The 22,772-nt window shown below is 42.3% G+C and overlaps 1 protein-coding gene and 1 long non-coding RNA gene across 2 annotated transcripts in view; one reads left to right on the forward strand and one right to left on the reverse strand.

Moving 5' to 3' along the window:
• The window catches only part of Mmp20 (matrix metallopeptidase 20), a 37,641-nt gene extending 26,723 nt beyond the window's left edge, over window positions 1–10,918 (forward strand). The window contains exons 9-10 of the mRNA XM_021645857.2: window positions 8,825–8,928; window positions 10,387–10,918. Coding sequence (XP_021501532.1) covers window positions 8,825–8,928; window positions 10,387–10,487 — 205 coding nt within the window. The 3' untranslated portion in view covers window positions 10,488–10,918. The remainder of the gene's footprint in view (window positions 1–8,824; window positions 8,929–10,386) is intronic.
• LOC132648301 (uncharacterized) lies at window positions 3,231–11,048 on the reverse strand. Its single transcript, XR_009586667.1, has 2 exons — window positions 10,914–11,048; window positions 3,231–8,020 (listed from the first exon to the last, which is right to left on the reverse strand). It is a non-coding gene; the product is annotated as an uncharacterized LOC132648301 (long non-coding RNA).
• Window positions 11,049–22,772: the final 11,724 nt, after the last annotated feature.

Consider the following 22,772-nt stretch of genomic DNA (forward strand, 5'->3'; position numbering starts at 1 on the left):
CATACACACACACACATTCACATGGCACCAGAAAATGTAATTATGTAATAACAGAATACTATAAATGTGCTTCTTCTTCTATCTTCTCTTAAATGATTTGAGAATCAAAGTAATTAGCATATATGTACATGCATATATACATGCATGTACTCATATTATGGCCTATAATAGAGACACATGCACATATGTTTGCCACTGTCGGTATGGAAGAAAAAAACGTTTTAAGCTATGGAAGTGATACCAAAGCATAGCACACGTTCACAGACGGTGTTAAACAAGAAGGCTCCCACAACAACAACGACAAAAGGCACAGATAAATATTTGTGTTCTCATTCCTCAGTGTCATCACAAAAGACCTGACTATATAAAATTATAGTCATAAAAATTATTTACAGTTTGTAATATATGTTGCAAAATCACAAAAAAAGCATAAAACAGAGCTACTTTAGAGGCAAATCTCCATCTCACTTGGATTAAGGGACTGTACATCTGAAGCTCAGTTTGAGGTTTTGTCTTGAGTTTTGAGTGTCCATGTGTAAGTGTGTTGTGGTTGTTTATGTACATACAGGTCCAGAGGGTGTGTGTGTGCGCGCACGCGCGCACACTTGGATGCCGGAGCACAGCCGTAGGTAGATCAGACACTGTCTACCTCTTTCTGTTCTTCAGCCTCGCTGGCCTGGGACTTGCTAAGTAGGACAGGTTTGCTGGCCATTCTGTCTCTGCCCTCCTAGCGCTGAAATAATGTCAATGTGCCACTGTGCCCAGCTTGCTGTGGAGTGAGTTTAGATGCCTAGATGGGCAAGGCCAGCCTTTTACCTAGTGAGCTGTGGCCTCAGCCCTGGAAGCTGAGCTTTTAAAGTGAAGACATACATGGAATGAGGCATGGTACCCAGCATGCCTGTGGCCCTTGCACTAGAAAAGGAGAGGCAAGAGGGCCAGAGTTTAAGGCCACCCACAGCTACATAGTGACTATGAGGCCAGCCTGGCCTACATGAAACTCTGTCTCAAAAACAAAACCATCAATGAAAAGAAGAAGAAGAAGAAGAAGAAGAAGAAGAAGAAGAAGAAGAAGAAGAAGAAGAAGAAAAAGAAGCTATGCATGGTAAGCCCACGAGTAACCACTAATGAAATAACTTAAAATATTTAAAAAATAAAATAAAGAAAAAAGTTTAAGATGTATAAAAACAGAAGATGAAACAGAAGCATAAAGCTAACTTCATTAATAATAAATCCAAGTATAGCAGAGATTATCCAATTAGGTTTAGAAATAAAGAAGATCAATCACATGGTGTCTATGAGGGACACACTATATATTTATTTTTATCCTGCATCTATCTAATTGTTGGAGGGGAGGCTGGTGTGCCATGCCATGCCTGCTGAGACCATAGGACAACTGCGGGTGTCAGCTCTCTCCTTTCCAACATGCGGGTCCTGGAGGTGGAGCTCAGGTTGTCAGGCTTGGGAGCAGGTGCCTTCACCTGCTGAGCTGTCCCGATAATACTGAAACTGCAGCTACGGCCTTCTTTTTCTCTTCTTAAAAACTATTTAGTTTTATTTCATGTGTATGTTTGCCTTGCCTGTTTTTATGTCTGGCTACCAAGCATTTGCAGTGCCAGTGGAGGACAGAAGAGGATGTCAGATCCCCTGGGAATGAAGTTACAGGTGGTTGTGAGCCACTATGTGGGTGCTGGGAATGGAACCAGCTCCTCTGGGTTGGAAGCCAGAGCTCTTAACCACTAAGCCATCTCTTTCCTAGTTCCTTTGTAATAGCTAAAGATTACCACATATAAGCTAAAGATTATCTGTCAACTGTTAGTCTAACTAAAAGGTTATATAAATCTTTGCTTAATTTTTTATTTTGGCTTCTAATGCATTATTTAACCTGTGGACAGCTGGCTTTCTATTGAATTCAGTCTTCTGGGAACAGGTCCTCGTAGATACTGTACTATGTCTGTGGATTGTCATGGGGTAATACGCTTCACTTGTTAAGGTAATTTCATTATGATGGTTATTCAGAAGTTATTCAAGCCTATTTCCAAATAGAGAAGAAGTTTGTCTGGTCTTATCTAAGAGATTATTTTGTATCATTTCAATCACTGGACTTTGATTTTGGCTTGCCTTGTGGCTACAGCATAGCAAATAAGGCCTTATAAAAAAGGACATTTTGAGCTGGGATGCGGCTCGGTGAGAAACATCAAACAGGACGTTTTATGATTGAAGATGAGCATCTAAACAGTCCTCACTCAGATACTCTGTCCTCTGGGTTGTTTTGTTTTGTTTTGTTTTGTTTTTCTTCCCATCTTGATACAGATATGTTAAATTCCATGTCACTTTCCTCACTGTAGTCCTATCAGCCCTTGCTTTTTATTATGGAGGCCATGTTGACACACAAATGCATCCAGCTGATGACGCGAATCTTTAAGTCTCATGATTTGTTCCTACTTTGGGGCTACATGATTTTTGTTCTGTCCTTACAACTGTTCCTTCTTCTATTAGTGCACAGCATACATTTTTATGCACATTAACCTCAATTTTTGTTGCTTTAGCATCTGACAAGCGTCTAACAGACATAATTTTTTGTTTATTGTTTTTCTTTTTGTTTATGGGAGGTTGTGTGTGTGTGTGTGTGTGTGTGTGTGTTTTAGACAGTGTCTCTCCATGTAGTTCACGTTAGCCTCAAACACTCAGCAATCCTCCTGCCTCGGCCTCCTAAGTGCTAAGATTACAAGCATGTGCCACCATGACCAGCAAGCATTTAATTTAAATATAAAATGCATTTAGTTGAAAGTAACTATAGCAAAATCTGTCCATTTTGTTTTTGAATTGTTGATACTTGTGTCTCTGCTGTCTTGCTTGGCAGTTTCTCGCCACCTAGACTCTGCTCACTTTGCCTGAAGTTGCCTTCACAACTCAAGAGGTCACTAACCATGTTTGGCGGCTGTCACAGAGATCTGAATATACTGTGCACAGTGGAGAGACTGTCAGTGCCTGGGGTTTTGGAAAATGATCTTTAAAAATAGTAGACAGTTTTCGCAGTGACCAACCGTTCCTTAATAATGTTCCTTGGTGCCTCTACTCCCAGCACTTGGAAAGCTCACACGGAGCAGCCCACAGCCTCCTGTAACTCTAGCTTCAGGGGATCGGATGCCCTCTTCTAAATTCCACAAGCACGCACATATACATGCACACATATGCTCAATTAAAATAAAATAAACCTTTAAAAGGAACAATTTCGCAAAAATTTTTAAAGATTTATTTTTTATTATTTACACAGTATTCTGCCTGCACGTACACCTGCAGGCCAGAAGAGGGCACCAGATCTCGCTATAGATGGTTCTGAGCCACCATGTGGTTGCTGGGAATTGAACCGAGGACCTCTAGAACAACAGCTAGTGTACGTAACCGCTGAGCCATCTCTCCAGCCCATACAAATTCTTATAAAACAAAATTTACCCTAGATATTTCAAATTGAAATAATACTAAACAAATAATTTCATAACGTTAGAATTTCTCTGGAAGGGTTAGTTCACAAGTGACTTCTACCAAAACATTTAAAGAAGAACTAATACTAAACGTTCACAAACCTGTCCATAACTTAGAGAAAGGACCAACCCACCTAGCTCACTGCATGAGCCAGCAAGTCCCTGGCACCAAAATCAGGCAAAGGTGTCATGAGGAAACAAAGCTTCAGATCAACATTTACGTAAATATTAATCCAAAAGTGCTCAGGAACTGTTTAAAAACAATTATACACAAAGATGAAGAAGGAATTTTAATGGGAATGTAAGATTATGTTAATATCCAGAAATTAAATAGTGTCATGGTTTATGCTGACAGAATAAGAAAAACCATGAGATTGTATTCCTAGGTGCAGAAAAAGTGTTTGGTGAAACCCAGCACCATTTTATGAAAGAAAGAAAACATGACAGTAATAGAATAGAAATAGAACAGAATAGAATAGAAAAATAGAGAGAAACTTCCTGAACTAGAAAAAGGGAATCTGTACCCAGCCACAGCTGACAGCTGACTAAGCAGTGGATGACTGACTAAGATCAGAACCAGAACAGCCATCCCCACTTCTCCCACTCCTGCTAAGTGTTTACACTCCTGCTAATTGCCCACAAGGACAATTAGGCAAGAACAAATGAGGTTAAAGTCATCCAGAGGAGAAAGTCGAACTAGTTCTCTTTGTGTGTGATATAATTTTTTTAATACAAAAACATAATTTAAGACTCAAAACGAAACTATTAAAACTAACAAGTGCATTCCACAAATTTGCAAGAATGAAAAGGAAATAAAATGAATTGTGTAATATAGCATCAAAGAAATATTTTTTTTAATATTTCTGGGGCTGGGGAGATGGCTCAGTGGTTAAAAGCACCACCTGCTCTTACAAATGGACCCGTGTTCAATTCCCAGCACCCACATGGCAGCTCACAACTGTCTGTAACTCCAGGTCCAAGGGATCTGACACCTTCACACTAAGGCACATAAAAAATAAAATTAAAGAAATTTAAAAAATATTTCTAAATATTTAAAAATTTTAAATTTTAAATATGAACTAAAAAAGTTGAAAAACATGTTGTCTAAAAACTGAAATATTGAAAAAATTATATGCAAGCTGTAAATGGAAGGGCTGCAGGCTGTCTGTAGGTGGACTGTCTGTGGGCTGTGAGCCTTCATGATTTGAAGACATCTGCACTTCCCGAATTGATTTGCAGCTTGAGCACCATATCAGAGTGTCATTTGCTGCTTTGTAGAAAGTGATAGGTTGAACTTCAACTTTACGTGGAAATTCATAGGCCCATAGATAGCTAAACCATCAGGGAAAGAAGAAGGAATGAGGATAATTTATATTCACAGTCCATTTTTCCTGATTTCAAAACTCATTAGAAAGAAAGAGCAAGCAAAGAATGTGGCCATTATAAGGACAAATACATCAATGGGATAAAGTTTGGACTCTGGAGTTTGACCCAGATGGTTGTGGTAAGCTGGCTCAGAAAGTGTGGAAGAAATTGGTGGGGGAGCAATATTCTTCTCTGAAAATTGTGCTAGAGCGAGTGAAGAGCCGCCCAGAAGAGCCTGGACTCTTCACAGCATGAATGAAATTAAGTTAAAAGTGGTTAAGTACCTCACATATAAATGCTAAAATGAGAAAAACTTTTAGAGAAAAATTTAAGTTCAGTTACTTTGGATCTGACACTGGGTTCTTTGATTCAACCTCAGAGAGAGGGACAGAGAGAGATAGGGAGACAGAGAAAGAGAGAGGCACCAAAAGGGGAAACCAGGCAAACTGAACTTCATAAATTAAAAAAGTTTTCTGCTTCAAAGGGTACTAGCAAGAAAGTACGAGGAAGCACAGAGAGAGGGGAAATGCAGGCCACATATCTGATAAATGACTTGTGACTTAAATCTCAGTCCAGTTAAAATATGACAAAAGGACCTGACTAGATACTGATCAGCACGTACGTGTAAATATCCAAGTAACACATGGACGGACGGCTAGCGTCAATGCCATTGGATGAAGGTGAACCAAATCACAAGATGTCATTCATACATGTTAAAGCCAAATCCTAATGCGTGTGGCTGAGAATGCAGGGAAGTCAAAGCCTTCGTACAACTGCTGATGTGATGGAGAGTCAATAGGACCACACAGGAGGTTGTCTCCCATACCTGAGAAAGTTCAGTGGAACCATATCAGAGCCAGAATCACACCCACCAGCCTGTTCTTAAAAGAAATAAAAGCTGTGCACAAGTATTCATGGCAGCATCCCTTAATAATTAAATGGAGGAAACCATCCAAATTACCTTTAAGTGTCGAGTTGGTGGATAAAATGTGATAAATTCATTCAACTGGATTTGGTGTGGCCATAAAAATGAAGGGAGTGTGGACGATGCTACAATACGTGTGACTCTTTGAGGAATACATTAACAAAAAAGAAGCAGCAGTAGTGGGCTATTGAGTCACATGCTGTAACCCCACAACTAGGGAGGTGGAGGCAGGAAGATCAGGAGTTCGGCTACGTAGCCAGCTCAAGGCCGAGGCTCCATGAAGACCCTGTCTCAAAAGAATAAAGGCAAGCCACCAAAAGCCTTGATAAACCTACATTTTAAATACAGGACTATATGAAGTTAAACAAAAGCTCAGGGGATTTGCCAATGATAGTCTTCAATTACAAATGTGGAGAGGAAGGTCCGTCTGAAAATCGATAGCTCTGTGCTGTGATATCACTAAGTCCTTGGCAACAATTTATGGCTATATCCTTTAATCCACATTAAATGACAAGGCAAATGTTTGTGAGCAAAATAATCATACTTGCAGAGAACTATTTATAATTTAGTATCCAGGTTTTATAGATAAGACTTTAGTGATAAGAAAACATAGCAGGGATTATCGTATGTAGATCATCAACAAAAATATTTTCTATGATATTCAGATTCTGCTAATAGTCGTTTTGATTACCCATCACATGACAGGAATCATATTGTAGTTTCTAGGTTTTCTTCACTCCGCCTCTCCCATCTGCTTTCTCAGCCAGCTCGAGAAGTATGTGCTGCTGCCTTTGTTTAACAGTTTAAAAGGTTGTGTCTCTGCGAGTTTAAATGATTGGCTCAACTTGTCACACATGATATCAGCAAGATGGCTGAGCGGTTAAAAGCATGTGGCTGTGTTCAGTCCCCAAGAACCACATGGGAGAAGGAGAGAACAGATTTCTAGCGCGCGCACACACACACACACACACACACACACACACACACACACACTCCATCAATCAGTCAGTCGAACGTGAAGGTAAATGTTGAGCTAACCCAGCTGGGAAGTAGCCCTTTGGAGCCTATATCTCATGTGCTTTGAATCCAAATGGAAATGGCCTTCTTGTATGCCAGATACGCTTATGCTTCAGTCCCTTTCAGCATTTACCTATTGAGTCAAGAAGCCCAGGATTCTTGCTGTGCATAAATTCTTCTGTAGTCCTATTGGCAAAGTCCTCAGCACTTCAGTAGCTGCCCTTAACCCTTGCCTGGCCTGTTTCTCAGGAACACTCCCACCCTCTTCCAGCCCTCCATCCATCCACCTTGCTTTACTATTGCCTGGTGCAAAATGTGACCTGCTGACATGGATTTAAAGATTGAAAACTAAGCATGGGACAAAAAAAAAAAAAAAAAAGCAAGGACATGCTGAGAGAGAGAGAGAATAAGAACTGAATTTGTTGTAAACTTAGGATTCCAGATCAAATTACAGAGTCTGCTAGACCTCATACTAAAAAGCCAGAACCACAATTTTTGATCTTAGGATCAAAATAAACCACAATGTCTATGACAGGAGTTTGTCTCGGGTCCCACATAAGGCAGAAGATGATGGCATATAGCATGTGTGTGAATTGTCTTAGTGTCATGGCAAATCTTTACCAAATGAAGGATTGCAGCTCAGAGTGTATAGTCTCATGTTTTCTTGATTACACAGCGGGTAGATAAGTGTCAAAAAGCCAAACTCAAGGCCATCCATCTATAGGGACGATGCCCTCTGCTCCGTCGATGCAGTTCCCAAATATCTGTCCACGAAGGGCAAGACTGTTCCCATGTTTTCACAAGTTAAGAGCAGCACCGCACCATAAAAGCGGAGGAGCATCCTTTGTCAGCACAGGGAAGGTCACTGGCAAAAACTCTTTTCTTCTCAGCTTATATCCTTCCTGCCTTCCTTTGTGATAGCGTCTTTTCTTGTGAAATGATGAGGGAGACAGGTAGTAAGCAGGTAAGGTGATGATGTTTTTACTCGGCAAAAGGAAGAGAAGGTAACTTCGTGTGGTGACAGAACCCTGGTCCTGTCTGCATAAAAGGTCTCGTGGACTCTGAGTACATCCTGGTCCATCTGTCCATCTGTTGATGTGCTGGGAGAGTTCGCTCCTCCCCCTGCCCAAAGCACTCCACAGAACAGCAGAGCTCTCAGTCTCTTCACCCTGAGCACCTCTTTGGGAAGGCTCGGTTCCTTCTCAGATCTTGGCAGCTGTTTTCCCCTGACCTGTGTGGGCAGAGGCACATTTAAGGGGATGGTAAGCATAATCTGACATAGGAAACTACCCAGTAACACAAGAAAAAAAATTATCTGAGCTACTAGTAAGGTGTACACATGGGCCCCAGCTTGGAGCCATTTGCCCGTGAAGAAGGGACTTTCTCGTTCTTTAAATGAAGTCTCACTCAAGAATGAGATTCATCTCCACCTGTGCTGGGTACACATGGTACTGCTGACTCACAGTCACAGCCTTTTACAAGCATAGCTGAGGTCACAGAAAGACATTAGCTAATGTCAGAGCTAGAATCCTAACCTACTACCTGCTCCATCTCATCTTCCCAGGAAAGAGCAGCGGAATTCAGGTGATGTCATTTGAAAGATAAGAGGCTCTTATTCGGTAACTATCCTTTAGAGCCTGGAGGGCTCTTCCGTGGGTTATACAACTAAAGACAATGGCTGCCCATGTCCCAGGATCCATCAGTAGCCAGGAGTTCTGCAAGGTGGGGTAACGTGGAAGGATGGAAAGAGATGAGAGAAGGTGCAGGGTTCCAATACCCAGAATGCAAAATGTGCGTATTTGAAATTGTCAAAGAACAATTTCAGCAAAAGCCATTTTTTTAAATTTGAAGGTTCAGTTATTGGAGATTTTCTTGGTTCTGCTGTACTAATTATTCACACATTCAATTGTTCATTCAAGAGAGACAGAAAGAGATCTCAAATATGCTCAAAATCAGACCTGGCTAGCAATAGTCCTGACTACCTTGATGTCACTATTAATCATCAGTGACTTATTGATAAAATAATATCTTCCAGCTATGATGAAAGAAAAAAGAAAATGGATAAAGACTACCCGAAAACCACTGAAGAGGAATTTTCAGGAGTGAGCGGCCAAATAGACGCTGCTGTGGAATTAAATGGTGAGTGCCTCCACCGAAAACTAACCCTGGGAAATCACAACAGAAAAAAAAAAATGAGTTTCAATGGTCACTGAAAGAGTCACTGGTTCTTATTTTTGGTTCAAAGTCATCTCATAAACTTAAATAGCCAGATTACCTACTAGGAAGGGGAATTATTAAAAAATATTTTACTAAAAAAAAGTAAATGGGGCTGAGTGTGGTAGCACATGCCTTTAATCCCAGCACTTGGGAGGCAAAAGCAGATTTCTGTGAGCTCGAGGCCAGCCTTGTCTACAAATTGAATCCAGGACAGCCAGGGCTATTACACAGAGAAACCCTGTCTCAAAACACCAAAATAACAATGATGATGGTGGTAATGATAAATGTGATTCTCCCTTTACTAACAGATATGTTTAAAAGTATAGCTTCAAGTAGGGAATGTAGCTGACACTGACACTGACCCTGACACAGCCCTGGGTTCAATTCCCAGGACTTGTAATTGTGTGGTTTGTAACCCCAGAACTTGAGAAAAGGAGGTTCAAAGCCATCCTCAGGTACACAGCAGATGCCTGGGACGCATGAGACCCTTTCTCAAATGAACACACAGAAAGTGCAGCTTCAGCCTGTAATCCCAATACTCAGGAAACAGAATCAGGTAAAACAAGAGTTTGAGGCTATCCTGGGCTACATAATGGGACCTTTTCTCAAAAACAAACAAACTACCATAATGTAGCTTCAATCCGGTAGCTGTCATCTCAACTAATCCCAACATCTCTTACCTTTCCATCACCTAACTCCTGAAATCTAACACAGAGGTAAAGAAGTTAGGTGAAGTATTATATGCTAATCAAACAAATTTAAATACAGCCTTTAAATCACGTTCTTCCTGCGTATGTAGCACAGACAGACAGTATTCAGAAACGCAAAGGAGATTCCAAATGTAGCCTCTCTCCTCTTGGAATGTTGAGCATGCTTGGGAAATGCCTAGCCACAGAACACAGGTGAATCCACTGGCAGGTGAGACAGCCTGTGATTTACCACTGACTTAAGTCAATAGGCTTCAGAGTGGCTTCAGGAAGTGATGAGAGACAGCAGGGATCATATGGGGCAGCAGGCCATTTCATGGTGCATCAGCTGGTTCCAAAGGCCAGCTAGACATTTGGCAGGCTACGAAAAGCAGAAAGGGCTTCTGTGGAGAGAATGGCCTAAGCCAAATCACAAAGCCTGAGGATGCCCTCACATGACCCAAGTGAAGCCCTTACCCTGCCTGGAACAAAGGAAAGGATGAGGAGTGGTCTGAGAAGTCAGATTCTAGAGCCTGCTGCAGCTCTGCAGAAGACAAGCTCACTGCCAGCCGACCAGCCCTCCATCCCTTGTTGGTACCATGACGGTACAGCGTCAGTTACATTATAAACCTCCCCACTCAGCGCAACACCGTCATCTCCAGTAACCACAATTTCAACTTCAACTCTCTTCCAGGCTACATCTACTTCTTTTCAGGACCGAAAACGTTCAAGTATGATACAGAGAAGGAAGACGTGGTCAGTGTGGTAAAATCCAGCTCCTGGGTGGGCTGCTAAATTATCAGGTCTGGTCTCTCCAAAGGGACAAGGACAGTTGTGAGAACTGATGAGTGGACATTACAGACTAAGCAGAGTGTCACAGACGCTCTTCTCTCTGGCCTTCAGTTCTGAGGGTAATTGAAAGTTCCTTGAAAATAACCACAATTCCATTGTTTTTCCTAATTATTCCTTCACAATTTAATCTAAATGAGAAACCGTTTTTATCAGAATTGCGTAATTTAGTTAAACATTCTTTTTTTTTTTTTTCTTGCCTACTATAGTAAAGCAAGTTGATCGGTTTGGTTTCTATTTAAGAAAAAAGACTGCGCGTGCGCACGCACAGGCACACACACCATTCTTTCGTTAGGCAAGGTCATTACCATTTGAATCCTAATTTTCCCTTAAAACAATGGCCATCATTTACTAGGATGAATATAAATGTACCTGTTTATGTTTTGAAGATACCACAAACAAAATGCAACACCAGGTCCATTTCTTGCTTTAGGTTGTTCCCTGTGTCCCCTCACTGGTCTCTGAAGTGGGCTGGTAGGCAAACATTCCAGTTAATTTTTATGCTCACAAGCAGCTGGACACTCTACATCAGGGAACCTTCTTAGCAAAACCCAATAAAAATGTTGTAATAGAACAGTTCCTTATTTCTTTTTTCTGTTAATATTTACTAGCCCTTATCATGCTTTATTTGGCAACAAATTCTGTGTACCTGAAGAAAATGTAAACAATAGTATCTTAAGTACACAGAGCCAGAAAAAAATAACACAGCCTGACCTATTTCCTGCTTCCTGGTAGCACCCCCGGTGGACACTTCTTTTATCCACCTCAGTTTCTTCTGAATACTTTTCTAGCTAGGGAAGTTCAGTTTTTGTTGTTTTATTTTGTTTGTTTGTTTGCTTGCTTGCTTGTTTGTTTGTATTCATACTAAATCTTTACTTCCCAACTCTTCCAAGTTAATGACACAGAATTACGGGCATCAGTCTTATGGTTTTTAAAAACTTTAGTTCTAGAATTCTAGAAGCAGCCTAGAAAAACTCTAAAGCACTTCAGGAGTTCTGAAATTGAAAATATTTTTATTACATAGGTCGCTTAGAAGAGCTGCAGTTTATGACAGCTATGAACTGTTATTGTTAGCATCATTTATTAAATTTTCTTCATGTACTCATGAAAAGATTTAGTGACACACAGTTACTGCAAGCATCCACTAGGTCTCTACTACTGAAAGTCACTGTGCATGCCCAGCCAGATGTTGAGTGCTGAGAACAACATCTGGCACCTTTGCTGCCTAAGGTCCAGGTGCCCTGTTGAGAAGCAAAGCCATTATTGCAGGCTGGAAACGTCTTTCTATCAATAAGCAAAACCAAAGCAAAACAAAAGCAAACCCAGGGGCAAGAAAGATGGTTCAGAGACTGAGAATGCATGCTGCCCTTGCAAGTGCCTGTGTTCAGTCTCCAGCACCACATGCGCAATTTACAACCGTCTGTTAACTCCAGTACTAGGGGATCGGAGCCTCTTTTGTGGCCCCCCTGGGCACCTGCACATATGTGTGCATACTGACACACATAAATAAAAATAGTTTCAGAAACAAGCAAAGAGCAAAGCATTATGGCAAGCCCTCACAATGTTAAACAGAAGCCAAGCTTACATATACCTGTGAGAAATTAAAACACAAAAACTTGTGCACAGATGCTCAGGGTAGCACTATTCACAACAGCCAAAAGTGGAAATATGTCCATTACTTGATGCATGTGTGAATAAAAATGCGGTAGATTCAGACAATGAGGTGTTTATTAAACCATAAAAGGAATGAAGTGCTAAGACATGCTGTAATATGGACTGAAAAAAATCATACCAAGTAAGAAGATAGACTCAAAAGATCACATGTTGTTGATTCTGTTTATATGAAATGTTGATGATAGAAAAACACATAGAGACAGAAAGGAGAAGGTTGATCAGAAGTTGTGGAGTGAAGCAGCTGGGTGATGGGCACAGAGTTTCTTTTCTGGGGGACTGGGAATGTTCTGGAACTGATGGTGGTGATGGTTGTACAACCCTACAAAGATACAAAAGCCGCTGAATTGTACATTTTAAAATGAGTGAATTGTGTATTTATAAATTCTATCTTGATAAAGTTGTTATATTATAAAAACATAAAAGAGCAAAGAGATCAAAGTGACATGTGGTGATTCATGAAATTCCTGCAACTTGGGAGCTGTGGCAGGAAGCATAGGGCAGTAAAACAGCAGGCTAAAGACGTTTGCTACCGAGCAACCAGATGGACGCCTTCCTTATGCCCAGCACTACCCAGGAGCAGGAAGGCTGAAGATGCTCCGCTGCAGAGGCATGTCCTGGAAAGCAATAAAGTGTGCACTCTGGGGATAGAGTGGCTGCATTCAAAATCTGAGAACGTGTTTTCAGCTATGTGATGTTCTTCAAGTTCTCTGATCTCTTCTTGGTTTCCTCCTTTGTAAGACAAATAAGAATAGCTCTTGACCTCCTGGGGACATTTAGTGATTTAAATACATGACTCTAATCATACAAAGTTCTCAGAGTAGTTTCTTGTAGTCTTCAGGGGTTCACTGACTGTTGTTCTTAAGATGGCTAGTTAATGTTGTTTTAGGATAGTGTGGAGAATGTATAGACTTCACCTTGCAAGGTCTGGTGACCTGTTCCAGCACATGAATTGATAATCAGTAAATAACCTGGCATTTTTCTTCTTTAAATTCCACATTAAATAAAAGAACTAAAAATAAATATTGACTGTGGTTAACCCCATAGCCCAAAGAATAATTCTCTCAAATTGTTATCTTCTTTGTTGCATCAGGAGCATACTGGCTCTCAGCTATAACTCATGTATTACTTTGGGATGATATGGCCTCTCAAGCATAAAAGACAGTCTTTGCGTCATTATTGATGGTATTTACCCTATTAGATGCAAGAATTATTGAAGAAATAACGTATAACATGCACAGGAGACTGTATATATCTGAAGGCTTCTTACCCATAAATTTGCCAAACAGGGATAAAACAGTTCCCTCTGTGCTGAGCATTTGTATCATTTCTCTTGGCATTTTTCACTAAAATGATGCCATTCTGCTATCTATCTATGATTTACATTTCATCAGTAACACACAGATGACTAAACTATATAAGCACGCATTCAGCTTACCTTTTACAGGAGGCACCTGTGCACCCCTCAACATTGGTATTCATCGAGTCCAGGAGCCAACCTCCATGAAAGGAGACTGCTCTTCGCTTAGCTTCAGGGTAACTAAGTGGGAAATTGCCATGCAATGACAGTGTTCTCTCTGGTGGGCTCTGGTGATTCTCTCCTAACCTCAGTGAAGCCTGAGAGCAGCCCTCTGAAAGCACGAGGAAGAAAAGATGGATGGATTCTTTGGGCGGATGCTTCCATAGTGGCTCCCTGTAACTCTATGACTGGAGTCAGTATTCTTCCTCTCAGCCTCATCCAAAATGGCAGCCATAAGGCAGCTGACTGGAGGGAGGGAAGTGAACTTTCTTCCTTCATCTCTTCCCAGGTTCATTGGGCAGCTTAGGTCTCTATGTCACAAAGTAGATGGTAAACCAACTATGCAAGCTTTTATTCACAAGTCTGAAAATGTATTTCTGAGTTATCAAAAGGTCTCCAGGGTGTTTTCATTTGGACACATCTATGTTTTGTCTTTATTTTTCATCATTTACTATAATGATATGTATATCATTATATACATATTTGATTTATATATATATATATATATATATATTTCACAGAAACCCAATCTATAATGGGTCTTTGAGAATATTTCCAACTGAAATACTCAGTAAAATATCATTTTAGAGAAAGTGTGTAGTACTGGCAGTGGGATAGAGTTTCCGACTTCCACTAGAAGAATTAGAAGAATCTAAGAGAAAAGATACTCCGCATTCTATCCCAACAGGCCTGAACAAAAGGAGGCATAGCATCCCCATGTTGTTTTACGGCTGCCAAGTGTGTCTTTAGTGTTGATCCCATCTCAAAATGACTCGATAATGTGCTCAGACTAAAAGGCATCTTCTTGTTCTCCAAACTCTGTGATCCAGCTCTGTTCTCTTGGAATTGAAACAAGAGCAGAAGTGAGAATCATCTGATAAATAAATTTCAGTTTGAAATTAGTAAATGGCTTTGAGGGATAAGTTAACATGTTTTTCAAGTCCCTGTATGTTCTCTGTAATGTGTTTGAACTTCAATCTAATATTCCTTCTTCTAATCCAATATGCCATTTAACATGTTTCAGGATAAAATTAAACTTTTCTTATACAATGCAGTTGTCCTGGAAAGAGTTAGAGGAAGAAACCAAAAGACAGAAGGACAAGAGCCAATGAAAAAATCACAAAAGAACACATTGAAATCCCTCTTGGGTTGTTCGCAGTAAGGAAAACCATATGTTCATGTGAAATAGTTAGCAATTTGCTTATTCTTGGACTATCTCAGGGTAATAATACAATAATAAGTAACTTTAACCTGGGGTTTATTGATCATTGTAGGTAATTTTAGGTGCCTCTGTAGACGATAGAGTGGCTAGAGGTCCAGTTTGACCATAGCATGTCCCCTTGTTAAATTGTAAACATACTTCTATATATGAGTTTGCTCTACATTCGTAGATAACTACCACTTATGCATCTCAGAGAATATTTATCTGGGAACATTCTTAAGCATAGACTGAATTGTATTATGTACCAATAAGTCATTTTCAAAGTGATTGTAAGTATACTAATGTGTATTCCCTACCTATAGTGTGTGAGCATTTTCATTGAGTTTTATTAAATGATCCTTTCTGTAGGGCACTCATTGTGTGCCAGATACTGTTGTGCTCTGCAGGTTGTTAATCTTCACATTAAGTGAGATGAATATTACTCTCTCTTCATTTTCGAGCTAAGTGAATTTAAACTGTCAGAGTTAAAAAGAAACAGCTGGGGAGCAGATTCTAAGTCCATTGCTCTTGGACCTCCTCGGATCTGCTTCAATTCAGCCACACTCAGAGCAAATGTGTGCGGCAGACATTTTCCTAAAATGCTGAAGGAAGGGTGTTGTTTTGCTCTGCGCACACATCAGCTCTCATATCTGCACTGGAACCTGCCGAGGGTGTCGAACAGACAGGCAGCTCCCAGATGGGGTCGGTACTGGAAGAAATGTGGGGAGGCATGGGGGGAAGACAGAAGGAAGGCAAGGCGGAGCAGTGAGCAACGCACAGTGAGGCCAAGAGCCTGTCCCAGTCTTCCCTGAACATCAGCACCCCTTACATAGGTCGCTCTTTGTCGGTGAGTCATCTGATTCTTCTAGAACTGTCTGAGAAGCGTATCAACAGATCCCAATACTCCGCTACCCTGACCTTTCCCTGGCCTTTACTCTGGATTCCCAGCCTTTCTTCTTCCATCCTGATTTTCTGTTTCTCCTTCCCTGATGCTGTGACCACCACACTGCTGGGAACTCCTCTTATAATGAGCTCTGCCTTGCAAACTTAAAGTGAGCCCTGAGCAGAATGGCCTGAGCCGCGAAGGCAACGTCCCACCTTTCCGCCATACAGGGCGAGAATGTTCCCCGGCACAGGTCATCCACCTTGTCCCCGCCAGAGAGTCTTGACCCCTTGGTAGGGGAACAGGAGACTTAATCAGGTGATTTTTATTGTTGTTTTTCTTTTGTATCCAAGGCATATCCCGGCCTTGCAAATTAGATGAACTCTTCTGTGGATCCTGTTTGTAGGACCCTCTTCTCCTCTGGGCTTCCTGACATGGTATTAACGGTTTTGCTCTCCCATGAACTCCTGCACGATGTAACAGACTACAGTCCCCAGCCAGGTGTTACCAAGCACTGGGATGTGTCAGGCCACGGTTTAAATTCCCTATATTTTAAAGGAAATTGTGGAACAGATATTTACAGTTTGGACAAATGAGATGGACACTTTATTTCCTGTCCACTGTGCCTGTGGCCATCTTAGGATTTATAGAAAGCTGTGAGACAGAGGCTGGAACGTGTAAATTTAACTTTGAGACAACCTAATGGTGTTTTCTTTGGTGCGGGGAGGGCAGACCTGGGTCCCGGCATCCGAGACAAGGGCATCCTAGCAGTGTGTATTAATCTGCTTTAGGGCTGAGACCTGTCTGTGCGGCAAAGGGAAGATCTGAAGATGCACCTGCCTCCAAAGTCCAGGCTCATGCTGTTGCCCTCTGTCCCCTCCTCCCTGGCAGCCAACAGTAAGACACTGTAAAACCTAGCCCAGAGTGCTTCCCAGTTTCAGCACTGGATGGTGGCTACAGTCCTTCAGATAACATTGATCCTGACAGAGCTGGGTTAGAGGTCTGACCTAGGGTCAGATGTGGACACTAAGGGACTTGGGTCTATAGTCAGACCTAAGGAAGTAGTCACCAAACCCAAGCCCTAAAGAAAAACCCTGACCCTACACGGTTAGTCCTGCTAGATCATTTCAGGCCAGTCTGGATGAGGGTGGAACATGGCGGCGGGGAAGTTCAGTCAGCCATGTGCTTCTCAGGAAAGGAGAAGCAGAGTGGTTTCGTGATTACCAAAGCTGCACTTCTGATCACAAGGTACCGTGGAAAATTCTCAGACAAGAGCCAGCACAGCGAGGCTGTCACAGTGCTGTGACTACCCTGAAGGAGCGGAATAAGCAGGGGAGAACTTCTTTCTTCAGAACTGAATGTGAATTTCTTCAAATCAAACAAGTAGGGAAAAAATAAAGAAGGCCAATGTGGTGGTGATGGCCTTTGACATACATGGTTGGGAGGTTGTGGGGGTGGGGACAATGTCAGCAGAGCCTGGGCTGCACAGTGAGCCCTGTCAAAGAGGGAGACCAAGGAGGAGGAAATGAAAGAGAAGGAGGAGGCAGAGGAGGTGGAAGAAGGAAAGAGGAAGAGGAGTGGAGGAGAATAAAAAGGGGAAAGAAGAAGAAGAGAAAGTCCTAATACCAAAAAAACTGAATGTTATTTAACAGACATGCAAAACCATGTATTGTTGCTAGCTAGAGCAACCGTGACTAAATCAAAAGGGGGGGGAGACCAAGAATAAGGGGTTACAGAGGTAGCTCAGCGGTTAAGAGAGCTTAGTGCTCTTCAAGAGGACCTGCGTTTCTCACCTCCACATTAGGCGGCTCACAACTACCTTCAGTTCCTGGGAATCCTACACCCTCTTCTGGCCTTCACAGGCACCTGCACTCGCATAGTATGCACACACACACACACACACACACACACGAATTTTTAAAAGCCAAAAGTAATCAATTGGGAAATACCTTCAAGGGCGGGCAGGGCGCTTTTCTCATGCCAACCCCACCCCAGCCTTCTCCTCTAAAGGGGTTTAGTAGTTATACGTGAGTTTAACTGAACCAAACGATTTGACAAATGATAGATATAGTAAATCTGAAGATTCTTATGTGTTAAAGCCAAACTCTAAGCTGCTTTTTAATTAGCTGGGGCCCATGGTTATAGCTCAGTGGTAGAACACTTCCTAGCATGTATGAGCCCCAGAGCCCCTGGATTCAAGCCCCAGAACTATAAAGTATACACAGAGAGAGTGAGTGTGTGCGAGACAGAAGGGTATAGTGTGTGTGTGTGTGTGTGTGTGTGTGTAAAATAAAACAATTACTTGTCCATGGTGACACATCTGTAATTCTATTTGGGAGGCGATGGCATCAAAATCAGGAATTCAAGGTCTTCAGCTACAAGTACAAGGTCAATTTGCCTCAAAAGCCTTTAAAAAAAAAAACCCTGACATGCTGGTGCATTGCTTTAATTCTAGAACTCAGGGGGCAAAGGCAAATGGATAACTGTGAATTTGCCTGGTCTACATAAGTTCCAGGACAGCTATGTCTACACAGAGGACCCTATTTCACAAAAACAAAACCATAAAAACAAGAAAAAACCTGCTGCTAATAGATTTTATGATGCTGAATATATTTCAATAAACCTATTTTATACAAACAGTACTAATATCTACTAGACTTTCTTGAAAATTAACACATGTTGCAGTTGAAAATTCCCTCATTTAAAAAAAAATCACTTTTTTCGTTCATGTTTCTTAACCACATTTTTTTAATTTATCAAAAGCATATGAATACTTATACTTAAAGAAGGAGAAAAATGTAATTTTCTCCTGTCCTTTCACAGTTCTTCCTCATGACAGACCCACAAAGCAAAAGACAGACTAATGAGAGAAAGCACAAAGTTAATCCATCGATCTCACAAGCACATGTAGACAGTGTGGGAAATGAAGTAAAGAAACTGCAGGTGGCTTCATACCCTGGCTAGCAGAGGTGGGGCCAGTGTGGTGAGGAAGGTCCAAGAAGAGCACAGTAAATGTGGTAAGGATCACACGGCAGGTCTTTCCATCTTTCCCAGCACCCACTTGGCAGCTCACAACTGTCTGTAACTCCAAGATCTGACACACTCACACTGGCATACATGCAGGCAAAACAGCAGTGAGCATAAAATAAACATAAATAAATAAGAATTTTCAGTGATGTAAAGATCCTTCTCTTTCTAATGCAGAGACAGGACCAACTTTACAGATAAAACTTCTTTAAGACATAGGTGATCTTACAGCTGGGTAGGTTTTGGGTTTGAACTTCCTGAGAGCCTACTGTTTCCCCAGATCATCAGCCCAAATTAACCTATATGCTAATGAGATCAAGTTAGGCGGCACCTCCTGGTCTTCCACAGCCATATTTGGGGATGCTGTGCCCCCAAAATGATCATTTTTATTTACATACTTACACAAATTTTTAAGAATGCCAGAGAGATAAGAAAGTAATCTTAAAAAAAAAAGTAAGTAAGAAAGAAAGTGATCTAAATAATTAAGAACATTGGGTGGGAGCTGAGGAGATGGTTTCGTAGGTAAAGTGTTTATTGTCCAAGCACAGGGAGCTGAGTTCAAATCTCAACAGCCACTGTGAAAGCAAGGCACAGCAGCACGTCCCTGTAATTCTAATCTTTGGAGGCAGAAGAGAGAATCCCTGTGGCTCCCTAGGCTGAAGCAGTGAGCTCCAGGCTCAGCGCAAGGCTTTCCCTCAAAAACACAGAGAGAGCCATTGAGAAAGACACCAACCGTTGACCTCTGCCCCCTACAGGCATAGATACAGACATGGACGCACACTCACAGACAAGTGTGCGCCCCAAACTGAGTTTACAGTTGGTCTCAACCACTCCCTACCTGGCCACTTTCATCTTCCTTGTCTGTAACATAGTGATGGCTTAAAATACTGGGATGGCAAAGAGCACGGTGGTTCTGCTACCCTTTCTCCCACAAGGAGAAAAGACTTCACACCTGAATGCCTGAATGCCTTCAAACAATAGGCCTGCTGCCTCGAGCCTGGAGGAAGTACTGTGAGAGGTAAGAGCAGTGAGGCTTGGGGAGGGGGGGGGCAGAGCACTGTCAACACCCTGAAACCACTACCACCTGGGTCTGCAGGGGAAGTGAGGCAGTCACAGGTAAGAATGCAGTCAGATCTCTGGGGGACAGCAAGCCGCTGACTCATTTGTCGTCATCTGGAAGATTAGCAGGTTATGAGATCAAAGACAAAGATTTCTGGGAAAGTGACAGAGTGAGCTTTTGGAGGAAGCTCAGGATGTGTTGACCTTTCTGTGTCACCTCAGGGGCCCAGAGTACATACTGAAGACCAAGCCCTGAGGTGGGAGTCAGCTGGCCCCTGACTGCACCCCGGGAATATGATGGGTCCATCAACAACGCAGTCCTGGTGAGGGGCATGGCGGCTGTTTCTGAGGCCCACACAGCTGATCTGCCTGGTGACGGCAGTGATGGAGGTACTGATGTGGAATGAAGTCTGATTTGTCAACCTTAGGGACTGAATCCTTAAATAAGCCACCACCCATCAAGAGAACCAAGTGACCTCTCACAGGGCAGCCATTGGTGTGTATTAGGACTAATAGGTTTCCTAAATGTGGCTTTGCTTTTACTGCCCTCGGAGCATCAGCTCCTGAGCCTGATGTTTGACTCTTCACCTCTGAAACGTCTTTCCCCCTACACAGAATACACTGTATTCTCATTCTGTTTCAGCCAAGTGGCTAACTTCTTTTTAAAATTTTATTTCTCTCTCTCTCTCTCTCTCTCTCTCTGTGTGTGTGTGTGTGTGTGTGTGTGTGTGTGTGTGTGTGTGTGTGTGCCATGTGCATGTAGGTTCCCTCAGAGGTCAGAAGAGGGCATGGAATCTCCAGGAGCTGGAGATATGAGTGTTTGTGAGCAATCCACATGGGTGTTGGGTGCCCAACTCCAGATCCTCTCTGAGAGCAGCAAGCTCTCTTAACCACAGAGCCATCTCTCCAGCCCCAAACTCAGGCTGATGGGACAGATTCCATGTCCTACTCTTCATGTTACCTGGTACTTCTGCAGGATCAGACAACCTGGCAGGATGTGAATGAATCTAAACTTCATGTGGATGCTCAGCAGAGAGATGTTAAGAACTGTCAGCTGGGGAGGAGGGAGGGAACTTGAGAGGGGATACAAAGTAAATAAAGTGTAATAAGAAAAAAAGAACTGTCAGCTGGACAGTGGCAAATGCTTTGCATACTTCTGTCCTTTACCCCCATGGCATGCCCTGTCATAATAATGCAAAGTAGGTGGCTAACTTACTGGACTCTGCTTACAGGACAAACTGAGACAGGCCGTAACGCTGCTGATGAGACTATTATAATCATCTATTCATTTTCCAAAAAAGAAAGAGAGCATCAGAAATCTGTCTCGACTCTCTAGTTCTAACAGCTAGAACCGTGCCTAGCACATAATACGCAATGTGTAGAGTTAATGGACGAGATAGTTAATTAATGAGAAAATGATAGTGTGGAATTTTAGACAGAGGATGGGATTCACACAGTATCCACCCTGGATTCAAATCCCAGCCCGGTGGGATTTGAGAGGATAGAACAATACCTTCCCTTATCATACAGAACTTATTTGGCTGAAAGTTTCCTCAAAGCAGAGCCCATACTAGCTTGGCCAACATCAAACCGCAGCTGTGGGAGTGTTTTGTTGTCTTACATAGCTGGGGAGTCCGTGTGGTGCAGCTCTCTTCCGGCACGGTCAAATGACATAGCTGGAAGTCTAAAGCTTCAGCTTACCTTCTTTGGGTTAACAAGATGTCCGCCTGGACGCTTAAAATCTGTATGCCTGCTGATAAACCAGAAGAGTGACACTTTCTCCTGGCCATTCTTTACAGCTAACCCAGAAATAACACTGTGTGTGTCATGGGTAGGGCAGAGGAGGGGGGCAGTCCTTGCCCTTGGAGGTTTTGAGTCTGGACATATGCAGTAAAGTTTAAACTGTTGCATCATGGGAAGCGTGCAAACTTTGAAACACGGATGTTGCCTTGCAACATGGGGGTCACTGAGGAAATGGTGGCCAGTATGATATTGCAAAGGACACGTAGGACTTGTTCAGGTAGACCGACTGTCCGGACAGGCGCAGTGGATGGCGGAAGGGATGGAAGTGAAGATGCAGCATGCTGGCAGGAATACTCGGCCTGCCTTCATCACTAGAGTGTCCAGTGAAAAGAAGACGTGAGGGAGAATGGAGGTGAGGAGGTGAGGAGTCATCGTTTCCCCATGGTAAGTAACCTTATTCTTAGGTCCAGCTTCACAAGTGGAGGCCACCTACACCACACAAGTGAGAGGGAAAATGGGAGAACGGAAGGTGATGGAGAGACAAGTAGGTGCAGAGGGAAGTAAAGACACAGGCAAAGACTGGATTCCTGGCTCTGGAACAGGTCCTGTCTGCATTTGTTTCCTGGACAGCCTGGGATACACAAAACCCTGTCTCAAAACAAAACAAAAAAAAAAAGTATTTAATAGAAGAGCTAGTGAAAATTAAACATCTTTCTGTGTTATCAATAGCCTGGGTGGATCCTAAGATTTGATAAAGGAAGGATAAACATTGGTGAGCTAGGAAGCTGAAGAGATGAGAATGACAGGAAGTGGTGGGAGATGATGAGGAGTTAGCTTTTAAAGGTTGCTGGAGGAAGGATACAGCATTTTCTCCTGCAGTGTAGCTGCTGTTATATTGCCTGAGCTCCAGTGAAGGGCCTTCCACCCACGCCCATGCAAGCATTTTCATTCAATTCAGAGTCACATGTGAAAAGAGGAGCATGTTGGGAAGAATGAAGATCCTCGTAGGTGAGGGAGCAGATGAAAGAGAGGAATTGGAGCGAACATAACATATATATTAATAAAGTACTTGGTAATGTCATGAGAAGCCCGTGAGGTTGAGGCTGGGTTGTGAATGACTGGGAATGT

This window comes from Meriones unguiculatus, chromosome 1 (genome assembly GCF_030254825.1).
Source record: "Meriones unguiculatus strain TT.TT164.6M chromosome 1, Bangor_MerUng_6.1, whole genome shotgun sequence".
In the NCBI taxonomy this organism is placed as follows: Eukaryota; Metazoa; Chordata; class Mammalia; order Rodentia; family Muridae; genus Meriones; species Meriones unguiculatus.